Here is a 12,107-nt window from a genome sequence, read left to right on the forward strand (position 1 = left end):
ACTCGTTTTCCATTACAAGTGGACTGGTATTACTGTTGCTATATGGTAGAGATGATCTAAACATGCAACATAGTTTACTAGAGGTTCCTTATAGGGTTTTGTGGTGATAGTGGTAGGCTACTCATCTTCTGAGGATGTATAAACATACATACATACATATATATACATATACATATATATATATACTAGAGCTGTCAGTTAAACGCGTTATTAACGGCGTTAACGCAAACCAATTTTAACGGTGTTAAAAAAATTATCGCGCGATTAACGCAATTGTTTTATTTTAAAAAAAAAATTAAAAAAAAATGTTTTGGCTCAAAACATAGAAGCAGTAGCCTGACTGCTATGTTCAAATTACATTTGTTCAAAGCAGTCGTTTAATTGCACTATAGGCTCTTTTTTTGTATCGTCCTGTTTTGATCAGTATATGCCAATGTTGTTATCAATAAAAAATTATTTGCACAAGGCAAGCCGATGCACTTCACCATGTTGATAAGATAATTAAAATGAGAAGAATTATGGGACAAAAAAATCAAGGGATATTTAGCATAGAAAAATAATTTGCGATTAAACGCGATTAATCGTGAGTTAACTATGACATTAATGCGATTAATCACGATTAAATATTTTAATCGCTTGACAGCTCTAATATATACATATATTTATATCATAACGTCCTCCGAAGATGATAGATATATGACATGAGATCGTTCTCAACAAACGGTGTAGCTTAGCCTAAAGCTCATCAGTTTTACGTTTGGGATTTCTCTGCAGCAGACGTTCTCCACTTCGTTGGGCATAGTGGCACAATTCCCACAGGTGCACCTAGGTAGTTAGAGATGTTATAAGTTATAACGGTGTATTTTGATGGACAAAAGTAGTCAACAATATGCCATGTCGGGACACAAAAAGTTTGTTACGGACGCTTGAATAGTACGTGTAGTCTACTAGCCGCAAGCTTAGTCAGTTAAGCTAGGGTAAATACATGATAAATCATGTGTGTGTATAACAGCATAAACAAAAACTTACCATGTTGCACAGAGGTTGCCAATTTGTTGATATTTTCATATAGTGTTGTGCATGTATTCATTTAAAATAACTAGTTCCAGTTATGTATGAACAGTGAAGGTGTGAACAAACTGTTAAAAAATAATGTGAACTTGAACAAGTGAAAAATGAACAACTATGAACATAAATATATTGAACTAAACTTGAAGTAACATCTATCAAGTGTAAACATGCACAACACAAAATGTCAGTAAGGGAACTTAACACGCGTTTGTGAGGCCACAGAATAGGCTACAATTCATTTTTAATCAGCCCTGTGCTTGTTTCCCTGCAACAAGAAGGTTCCATCTGGGGGTGACGGAAGACAGTGACACCCTTAGCGTGTTTGAAATGTCCAATCGATTGCGCAATTTTTTTTTAGTTGCAGTCATTGCCGAAAACCCGGCCTCGCATAGGTACGTGGTGGGAAATGGAAGCAACGTTTTCAGCGCTTTTACGGATATCTCGGGATACTCCGCTTTGTTTTTGATCCAAAAACCCGCCAGAGAGGTTTGCTCAAACACACTTTTAAGACCACCATCATTAGCTATTTCGATCATTTGATCTTCCTCCTGCACTGACAAGTGATTTGGGACATTGACAAATGGGTTGCCGATCCACTCATTCGTTCGCCGTGGATCTTTGGAGGATGGGAAGTAACGTTCAAATTCATTTGAAAGCGCAACAAGGTGATCGCGCACCAGCTGCGAGAGAATGGGCCCTGCCTCAGTCTCTCCCAAAATCCCCACTAATGTTTGGAACATATCGAATACTCCCCTGTCCACTCGTCGTCCCCACAAATCAAGATTGGCTTTAAATGCAGCAACTTTATCTGCCAGTTTAAAGACAGTCGTCATTCTCCCCTCCGGACTGTCAGGTTGAGCTGAGCTCATAGTGTGACACTACTGTTGAACTGAACCAGTGAAGTGAGCTTAGGCTGCGCGCGCAGCCGCTGAAGCCAATACGTGTTGAGGACGGGAAAGACAGACAGTTATGCCTAAGAAAATAAGTTCAGACCTTGCCAAAAATGCAAACATGTTATGTGCAATCTCATCTCATTTTTATTTTATTTTATTTATTTTATTTTTATGTAGTAGCCTACTAACCTACGGCCCGGTTAGGAATGTCCCGCGGCCCGGTACCGGTCCGCGGCCCGGTGGTTGGGGACCGCTGTTCTAGACAACCCTTTATTGTTGGCATAATAGTGCCCCTTTAAGTGTATTTAATGGTTGCATGCCAGAGTCTGGCCTGTAGCAGACCGTTTATGTGTATATGTATTTGGGATGGGCACGAGTAATAAATTCCAAACTCGAGTGATCGAAGGAATTCCTCGAGGATCAATCGAGTTTAATCGTTTAATTAAATCTATTTTTAGAATGCAACGCATCTGCAGCAGGAATAGGCCTAATGATGAACGGCAATATTACCAACCAAACATGTAATGCTTATTCTTCATCAAAACAGTCAGTTATCAGAGTATACATTATTTATTTTTGCAAACGTTCAAAACACATTTTCCTTACAAAAATAAATATGCGTCTCACAATTTAAATCACGTCGAACCAAGGCCTGTAACGATTTAAAAAAAACAAAAACGAAACAAGTAGCCTAACCATTGCAAATAATTTAAAGCTGCAAATAAAACGGCAGCAAATGGACTATGGAAATACTCGCGGCGGTGAAAATAGCCGACACACTTGGTTGCTGCGGGTCTGCTTTCCCGAACTCACCGTTGTGTTTCAGGAGCATATGTTGCCGCTAAATCTGAGGCCATGACTCTTAGCAGGAAACCGGTGGATTGCTTACTCCGGGTAGGAAATTAGTCCTTAGCCCAAGTGAAGGAGTTCAAGTACCTCGGGGTCTTGTTCGCGAGTGAGGGTACTATGGAGTGTGAGATTGGCCGGAGAATCGGAGCAGCGGGGGCGGTATTGCGTTCGCTTTACCGCACCGTTGTAACGAAAAGAGAGCTGAGCCGCAAGGCAAAGCTCTCGATCTACCGGTCGATCTTCGTTCCTATCCTCACCTATGGTCATGAGGGCTGGGTGATGACCGAAAGGACGAGATCGCGGGTACAAGCGGCCGAGATGAGTTTTCTCAGAAGGGTGGCTGGCGTCTCCCTTAGGGATAGGGTGAGAAGCTCAGCCATCCGTGAGGAACTCGGATTAGAGCCGCTGCTCCTTTACTTAGAAAGGAGTCAGCTGAGGTGGTTCGGGCTTCTGGTAAGGATACCCACTGGGCGCCTTCCTTGGGAGGTGTTTCAGGCACGTCCAGTGGGGAGGAGACCTCGGGGAAGACCCAGGACTAGGTGGAGAGATTATATCTCAACACTGGGCTGGGAACGCCTCGGGATCCCCCCGTCAGAGCTGGTCAATGTGGCCCGGGAAAGGGAAGTCTGGGGCCCCCTGCTTGAGCTGCTCCCCCCGCGACCCGACCACGGATAAGCGGATGACGATGAGGATGAGGATAAGGATGTTGCCGCATGGTACTTGTAGTACACTGGTAGCTCGATTTCGCTTGGCATATTTTACATTTCACCTTATGATCTCCTAAAGTATTTCAATTCTTCGCTGCGCTTTGCTTTTACCGCCATCTCTTAACTTTTTGAATTCTGGCGTGCCTGCACACGGCACGGCACGCGCTACACAGGAATTTGATACATTTCATTTGCTTTGTGCCCACGGCATGCGTTAGTGGCGCCGCACAGAAAATTGATACATTTGCTTCAGAAAACTTTGTTTGTGTGTGTATATGCAAACTCGAGTTTGTCTGTCCACCAACCGAGTTCATTTGTAACGAGGAGTACTCGAGTAATCGATTCCTCACGCCCATTCCTAATATGTATATATATTGGTGCTGTCAGTTTAACGCGTTATTAACAGCGTTAACGCAAAGCAGTTTTAACGGCGATAATTTTTTTAACGCACAATGGTAAACATATTCTTTTCACCTGCTGTCTAGCAACAACTAGTCGCGTTAGAAAAACTACAACACCATACCGGATCTAGATACACCGGAAACAAAACAACAAGTTTGCCGCACAAACTTGTTGGGGCAAGCACGGATACGGAGCGGGTGAAAAACTCGCTCAGCTAAGGACAACTTCAATGTTGTCCTTAGCTGTTACGTCTTTCTGACCAATCACAGTTCAAGGCCCACCTGGGCTGTACCACTTCGGGAGGGGCCGCTCAGTTACTCCCCTCTAGACAAAATCGACTTGGTTGCGACGTTCACAGTTGTTGCGGCTGTTTTGTTGAGTGAGTGAGAGGTTGCGGGCGCACAGCTCAGGCTGCCGGACGGCGCTGCAAGGAACTTTTATAAACGCAATATTTTTATCCCGCAGTAGTCAGCCCGACAGCCCCGAAATGTTAACGGCCCATCAGGATTTCTCCGGACTCTCCCGATTACCACTCCGCCACCGTGTGTGTGTGTGTGTGTGTGTGTGTGTGTGTGTGTGTGTGTGTGTGTGTGTGTGTGTGTGTGTGTGTGTGTGTGTGTGTGTGTGTGTGTGTGTGTGTGTGTGTGTGTGTGTGTGTGTAGATAGCCTGGTAATGTGTATAGGCCTACGTACAGTGGGAATATTCATTCTGGTTTAAATAATAAATGTTATAATAGTATTTCCCATCTTTGCTGAGCAAGAGTTTTGTTCGAAAGTTCAGTGATTGAAACAAATAAAAGCCTGGGCTATTGAAGTTTAACGGTAGGCCTACCACTGTCATGCACCTACCCGATGTGGACCGGGTTGAATTCACTGCGGGTCTCTCCTCTTACTGTCCTTCTCAACACTCTCTGATCTCACTAAAAGGCTAGCAGCACGAAATCAAGGGATATTTAGAATAGAAAACATTTGCGATTAATCGCGAGTTAACTGTGACATTAATGCGATAAATATTTGAATCGCTTGACAGCACTAGTATATACGCACATAAATATATATGTATCCAGCTCTGTTGGAGCTGCTGCTTAGACCAGAGAGTGTCAGGGGAGGACTGTGTTCTCTCTACTTTAGAGTTGGAGCTGGTCCCTCCACCAGCCGGAGGTACTGACTGTTCTCCTGGAGCTGGTCTCTCCACCAGCTAGAGGTACTGACTGTGTTATTCTGGAGCTGGTCTCTCCACCAGCTGGAGGTACTGACTGTGTTCTCCTGGAGCTGGTCTCTCCACCACCTGGAGGTACTGACTGTGTTCTCCTGGAGCTGGTCTCTCCACCAGCCGGAGGTACTGACTGTTCTTCTGGAGCTGGTCTCTCCACCACCTGGAGGTACTGACTGTGTTCTCCTGGAGCTGGTCTCTCCACCAGCCGGAGGTACTGACTGTGTTCTCCTGGAGCTGGTCTCTCCACCAGCTAGAGGTACTGACTGTGTTCTTCTGGAGCTGGTCTCTCCACCAGCTGGAGGTACTGACTGTGTTCTCCTGGAGCTGGTCTCTCCACCAGCTGGAGGTACTGACTGTTCTTCTGGAGCTGGTCTCTCCACCACCTGGAGGTACTGACTGTGTTCTCCTGGAGCTGGTCTCTCCACCAGCTGGAGGTACTGACTGTTCTTCTGGAGCTGGTCTCTCCACCAGCCGGAGGTACTGACTGTTCTTCTGTTTCACCAGGTCACATCTCTCCGTGGAAGACTGCCAAACAGGTAAAGACACAGGTGTGTGTGTGTGTGTGTGTGTGTGTGTGTGTGTGTGTGTGTGTGTGTGTGTGTGTGTGTGTGGGTGTGTGGGTGGGTGGGTGTGTGTGTGTGTGTGTGTGTGTGTGGGTGGGTGGGTGTGACTTGTTGTGAATAACCATGTGTGTGTTCATCTGATGCTTGTGCTGTCGTCTCGCACAGCTCCAGCTCTGTAATGCTGGTGGCTTTGTGGGGTCTGGTGGCAGAACTCATCAATGGAGGAAATGGGATTTCATTCTCAGATTATAAAGCCAATATTAGTTGTCTTTACTCAGTTAGGATTTCAGTTATTATTATTTTATTATTAATTATTACTTATTAGAAGCTTCTTACAGATTGAATCCAGATTAGTTCTGGTCATACACTAATGGGAGACGGCAAATTAATTCCTGCCCTCAATGTGCAAAATATGGATTACTTCTTACAAATTACTTCGTAGAAGGTGGATCTGCACCTCAAATGTCTGCCTTTGGGGTCACGGTGCTGCGTCTAGATCTTCATTCTTTGGTCTTCTTTGACCACTTCCAGATGTCCTCCCATCGCTGCCTGACATTGTCCTCACCTTCACACCATCTTCTGCAATATTTGCTATAATAAGGGATTTAGATTTTTTGCATTAAATGAACCATTCTTAAACAGATGTAAAGTGTATCTGTGTGTATGTGTTGTAGTTGGGGGAGCAGTGGGACCCCCATGGCAGCCCAAAGGGGGGCTCCGTCCTCACCCCCGGAGCGGTCTTTCCTCAGCACCGCTCGTCAGTCCCTGACCCCACGGACCCCTACGACCTCAGCAAACCAGACCCCTACGACCTGTACGAGAAGTCCAGGGCCATCTACGAGAGTCGGCGTGAGTTTAACCCCCCCCCCCCCCTCTCGCTCTCTCTCTCTCTCTCTCTCTCTCTCTCTCTCTCTCTCTCTCTCTCTCTCTCTCTCTCTCTCTCTCTCTCTCTCTCTCTCTCTCTCTACCGCTCTCTCTCTCTCTCTACCTCGCTCTCTCTCTCTACCTCGCTCTCTCTCTCTACCTCTCTCTCTCTCCCTCCCCTCTCTCTCTCTCTCCTACCTGTTGTAATAGGAGTGTGTTCATTCTGGACCAGGCCCAGAGTACCAGGAGGTGGAGGTCCACCTGCTCAGGGAGAAGACCGGCTTTGGGTTCCGCATCCTGGGGGGAGACGAGGCCGTGCAGGCTGTGAGTCCGGACGCCCGCGACAAGGCTCGTATGGGACGGGCTGGAGCACCACGCACACACACGCACGCCCACACACAGACGCACACACACGGATGAATGTACATGTAGCCATAAATACGCACACACGTACACAAAAAACGCATACACACTGTGGCAACCCGGCACGGTGAGCGAACCACCTCCTCCCAAACAGGACACCATTTTGTGGGGAAAAACCAAAAAGGCATGTTTTATTCCAAACTCAAACATAAAGTCTCTAGCTGAAGAAACACAAAATAACGTTAAAACCTGGGAGGAATCAACGGTCCCCTCCTTCGTGGGTGGAATCCCCGTCACCCACGAGGACCGGTCTCTCCGTACAGGAGCAACATGGCTGGGAGAGCATGAGTGGAGAAGCAGGCTATTTAAGCCCTGCTTCTCCACCTGTTCCTCAGGTGCTCTGCATCTCCTTAATTGGGCCGGGCCAGGTTGCCACAACACACATACATACACACACATGTACACACACACACGTACACACACGCACACGTATGCACACACGTAAACACACACGTCCACACATACAATTATGCACCCACGTACACAAACACACGTACACAAACACACGTAAACACACACAGACGTACTCACACACAGTTCAAGTGAGGTGAAACAGGAATATTGGATTTGTTTTGCGGTAGATCAGGTCCCGGGGGTTCCTCTCAGATTAAACCAGCCCCTCCTCACCCTGTCCGCTCCACTAACCCTGTCCGCTCCTCCACAGATCGTGATCGGGGCCATCATCGAGAACACCCCTGCTGAGCGGGACGGACGGCTGAGGCCTGGCGACGAGCTCATCTCTGTGGACAAGATGGTGGTGGCGGGGAAACCCCACCGCTACGTCATCGACCTGATGCACGCGGCCGCCCGCAACGGGCAGGTCAGCCTGACCGTGAGGAGGCGGCTGCTGATCCCAGGTCAGCCCCAGGGTTCATGCTGTCTGGGAGCTGTCCAGGTTTTATTGTTGTGTACTGTTGTTGTTCCAGCTCACCTGCCACCGGCTCAACTGCAGGGCTGGTCTGGCCCATCCTTGTGCCGGTAGAAGTGATGCCCAGTAGGGGCAGCTCAACCCTCAATGCCCCAGGATGGAGACAGGGACGTGTGCTGTAGAATAGCCCCGTCTGTTGGACATTAAGCAAAGGGCCTGACTCCCTGTGGTCAGTAAAGATTGCATGGTACCGGTTGTCTTGTACCGATAGGGCCTTTATCATCTCCTGGTGTCTGGTTGTATCATCTCTCACCTCCCCTGGGACAGCCAGTGTATGGGGAGAAAATACTGTCTGCAGTGAGAGGCAATGGTACTGGTATTGGATTAGGTTTTGTAGCCCCTGTTTTTCTGTTTTGTTGTTGGTAGTGGCAGTTATCTTGATCTACCTCTAGTAACCTGGATGCACCTCTATTAAGACTTGGATGGGAGACCGCCTGGGAATACCGGGTTCTGTTAGCGGTGTCGGGGGGTGGCCAATAGGTGGCACTCTTCCCTCTGGCATTAACATTAATCCCCATGCCCCAGTGCAGTGACTGGCTAAAACTGCCCAACCAGGCTCATTCAGTCTGGCCCCCTAATCATACTCCTGTTTAATTGGCTGACTCATTAATTCCCTCGCTCTCCACCTCAAGCTGGTGTGTGGTGAGCGTTCTGGTGCAGATTGTCTGCCGTGCATCACCCCAGTGGGGGTTGCACACTGGTGGTGGTGAGTGAGGTCCCCCCTTCACTGTAAACTGTCTTTGAGTGGCTAGAAAAGCACTTAATAAATTCAATCAATTATTATTATCATTATTATTGCCTCTAGTTAACTGTCTCTTCCTCAATTTACCTGGCTCTACCTCTAGTTACCGGGCTCTGCCTCTAGTTACCTGGATACTCCTCTAGTTAGCTGGCTCTTCCTCTAGTTGCCTGGATACTCCTCTAGTTAACTGGCTCTGCCTCTAGTTACCACGACCCACAGGTGTTCACTAGGTGTGTCTCCTCAGGTGAGGCTTGTCCAGTGAACGGCCGCAGCCCGGGCTCCATCTCCACCCAGCACAGCTCCCCGCGGAGCGACGCGGCCTCAGGCCTCAGCACCACTGGCCCCCCGCACGTGGCAGCCCCTCCCCTGGAGGGCGGCGGCCTGCAGACCAGCGATGTCATCATCCATCGCAAGGAGAACGAAGGATTCGGCTTCGTCATCATCAGCTCCCTCAACAGACCAGAGAACGCCGCCATCATCAGTGAGTCACAACACATTAGTGTCACTCAGCTGTTCTATGAGCCACTTGTTCTTTTAGAAATACCATACACTAAATATACAATCCACCTAGAATCAAAAAAGTTGGGACATAACAGAATATGATTCCTCTTCTAAACGTATTATCTTGAACAGGGGCGTTGCTAGACCTAGAGCTTTACTGGGGCACAGGCCCCCAACTCCCAATACTTTTTTCTTTCTTTTTTTAATGTGTTCACAGTATGAAATAGATGGCTACATAAGGGTTTGTACGAGCTTCAAAATCATTATCGTCACCGTCATACTGTAGGCTATATATTAAAGCACTGGTAAAGGTAAAGATTCAAAGATTCATGAGTACCGTACAATGATATTTATTTTAACACATACACACCTCAAAGATTTGCAAAAAATAAGATCCTCTTACTGCAACCATTTAAGATAAGAAAGACTCAGATTCTGAGCTACCTCAACCCACATTTAAAATAAGTATTTCAAGAAAATAAAGTAACTAACAAACAAATAAACCTTCACCTCTTTATGGCCTTCACCTTCTTATCTAAAGCAGCATTATGCAGGATGCTCCCTTTTAAAGGTGACATAATATGAAAACAACACTTTTCCTGGGGTTTGGGGTGTTGTTGCGGGTAGATGGTGCTCCCATGTATGGTGCTCCTGAGTGAGATATGCATTTCTGAAAGTACCCCGCCTAGAGATATCAAACGAGCGAGTCAGCTTCGGCTCCCACTTCCACGTAGGAAGGGGGCGCAATTGAATATTACCTCCCACTTCCCCACTCCCCTCCAATCAGAGCATCGCTACGATTTTGTGGACGAGCGGACAAGCAGCTCCGGCGGGGGGAACTCGGCGGCAGCCCGGCAGCTCAGCTCCGGGAGTGCAATCCCTTTCTCTGCCGGACTGCTGCCGAGCTCCCCCCGCCGGAGCTGTAGTCCAGAGAAGGAGACATGGAGGAGAAAGGGATTGTACTCCCGGAGCTGAGCTGCTGGACTGCCGAGCTACCCCCGCCGGACTGCTGTCGAAGCTTCGGTGGCAGTTCAGCTCCGGGAGTACACCGCCGGAGCTGCCGGAATGCCGCTGAAGCTTCGGCAGCAGTCCGGCAGCTCTGGCACAGGGAGCTCGGCGGCAATCCGGCAGCTCAGCTCCCGGAGTACAATACCTTTCTCCTCCATGTCGCGGTTCATGTACTTCAGGGAGTCAAAGCCAAAGTTCCTTTCCGCCAATTCCTTCTGAACCATGGCTGAGATAAGCCACACTACGAGACTAGGTGTGGACACACCAGTGACGTCAGATAACCTGACGTGTTATGCGCCATAACACGAACAGCAGAACGGTTATCCAAATAAAGAAGTGTACAACACTTGCGTTACAGTGTGTGTATTCACACACAAACACATGTGGCGCTCGCACCGTCCTAGCTCATTGTCTCATCGGCGGGCCAAATTCTCTGGGTGGGCAAAGCAGAGAAAGGGGAGGTAACATGTCTTTGTAACATGAATTTGGAAAATTCCAAATCGCCGCATCTGAGCTTTGTTTTTTCAAAGTCAGAGCAGGATACCTAGTGCTCGCTTTACACCTAACGCCATTTCTAGCTATTGGGGGACCATAGGCAGGCTATGGGAACTCAAAATAATGTTACAAAACCTCATAAAGTGAAATGTTCATGCCTTTGAACCTTTAAGAAAAACAAGAGCAGAGCAGATACATTTTTTCATGAAAACTTTTTTCCGGATTCTGATTTATTTATCCAGTTAATTCAGAGCATTAACAATGCTCAACTAACAGAGAATACTTTTTTTCCTCAAATAAAAATTCACAAAAAAGTTTTCATTGAAAAAATAATAATAAGATGACTCAAAATACCAATGGCAGCTGTCATTCACTTAAGAGCTCTATTTCAAAGGAGCAAACATGTCCTGTTGAATTGAATCAAGTCTTAGTTTGGTGAGTGTCTTGAGACGTTGAGAGAGGCTCATGTCCATCAGTAGTGTTGATGGTATTGACATTAGTTTGCCTTGTCACCTCAGAACTTTGGGGTTCAGACAGAAAGCTTGTTGTGATCTGAGGACCTTGTTTCTCCAGGATCAGTGGAACCGATATGCTTCATGGATATAAGATGATGCATCTGAAATGCATTCTGTTCTGTTACATAAGGTCAAGCAAACAGTTTGATTACATAATCTGACATGTTACCTGATACCTTAGATAGCTTATATTGACCGTACCCGAAATCACTTGTCAGGTGAGGCTAATCAGCATGAACTCTACTCCAGGTGAGAGTTTATCACAAGATTTTGAGGCATCTCATTCATTCAAAAAACAAGGCCGATTTTTTTCGCATCAAAACTTTTCTCTGAATTCTGAGATAAGAAGAAGTGAAGAAAGAAAGCGAGAGGAAGAGGAGGGATGGTTCATTTCTGTTTGGAGTTACTTTCCTATTTGTGCTTTTAATGGTCATATCAAGGACCTTTGCTTTTTAAACACTAACAACCTACCCCAGAAGGAGTTATCCCAAATGAATATTTGCTTTTATAAATAGGTAGATTTATATGAATGTTCAGTCATTTGTTTTTTCAAAGTTCATACCTGCAAACTATTCACCTTTCAGCGAAATTCGCCATTTTTAACTCAAAATAGGTCAATTATGTGAATCGTGTAGATCCATGGGGGGGGGGGGGGGACCGACCGACCATAGACTGTAAAATAACCGACTGTATAATGAGCTAGAAACATGCTTGCTATCTACATAGTAAAAAATCTTTGGCCAAATGACTGGCATTCCACGACCACCAATCATAATCAAGATAAACCACATCGCGCGTTTCTTTCCCAATCCGTCCAGTCCTGGAGTGGCCTTGCTCAGTCGTAGAGATGCGCGGTTGGCCGTTGCAGCCGCGGACTCGGGCGGGTGACGTGACAAAAAATTATATTTAATTAAATTTGGGCAGGTGGCT

At 46.7% G+C, this 12,107-nt stretch overlaps 1 protein-coding gene across 1 annotated transcript in view; it reads left to right on the forward strand.

Annotated features, from left to right (window-relative positions):
* Positions 1-12,107, forward strand: part of LOC130389480 (membrane-associated guanylate kinase, WW and PDZ domain-containing protein 2-like) — a 129,186-nt gene that overhangs the window by 88,367 nt on the left and 28,712 nt on the right. The window contains exons 12-16 of the mRNA XM_056599285.1: positions 5,643-5,674; positions 6,376-6,550; positions 6,798-6,913; positions 7,653-7,845; positions 8,903-9,139. Coding sequence (XP_056455260.1) covers positions 5,643-5,674; positions 6,376-6,550; positions 6,798-6,913; positions 7,653-7,845; positions 8,903-9,139 — 753 coding nt within the window. The remainder of the gene's footprint in view (positions 1-5,642; positions 5,675-6,375; positions 6,551-6,797; positions 6,914-7,652; positions 7,846-8,902; positions 9,140-12,107) is intronic.

This window comes from Gadus chalcogrammus, chromosome 9, assembly GCF_026213295.1.
Source record: "Gadus chalcogrammus isolate NIFS_2021 chromosome 9, NIFS_Gcha_1.0, whole genome shotgun sequence".
Taxonomy (NCBI): Eukaryota; Metazoa; Chordata; class Actinopteri; order Gadiformes; family Gadidae; genus Gadus; species Gadus chalcogrammus.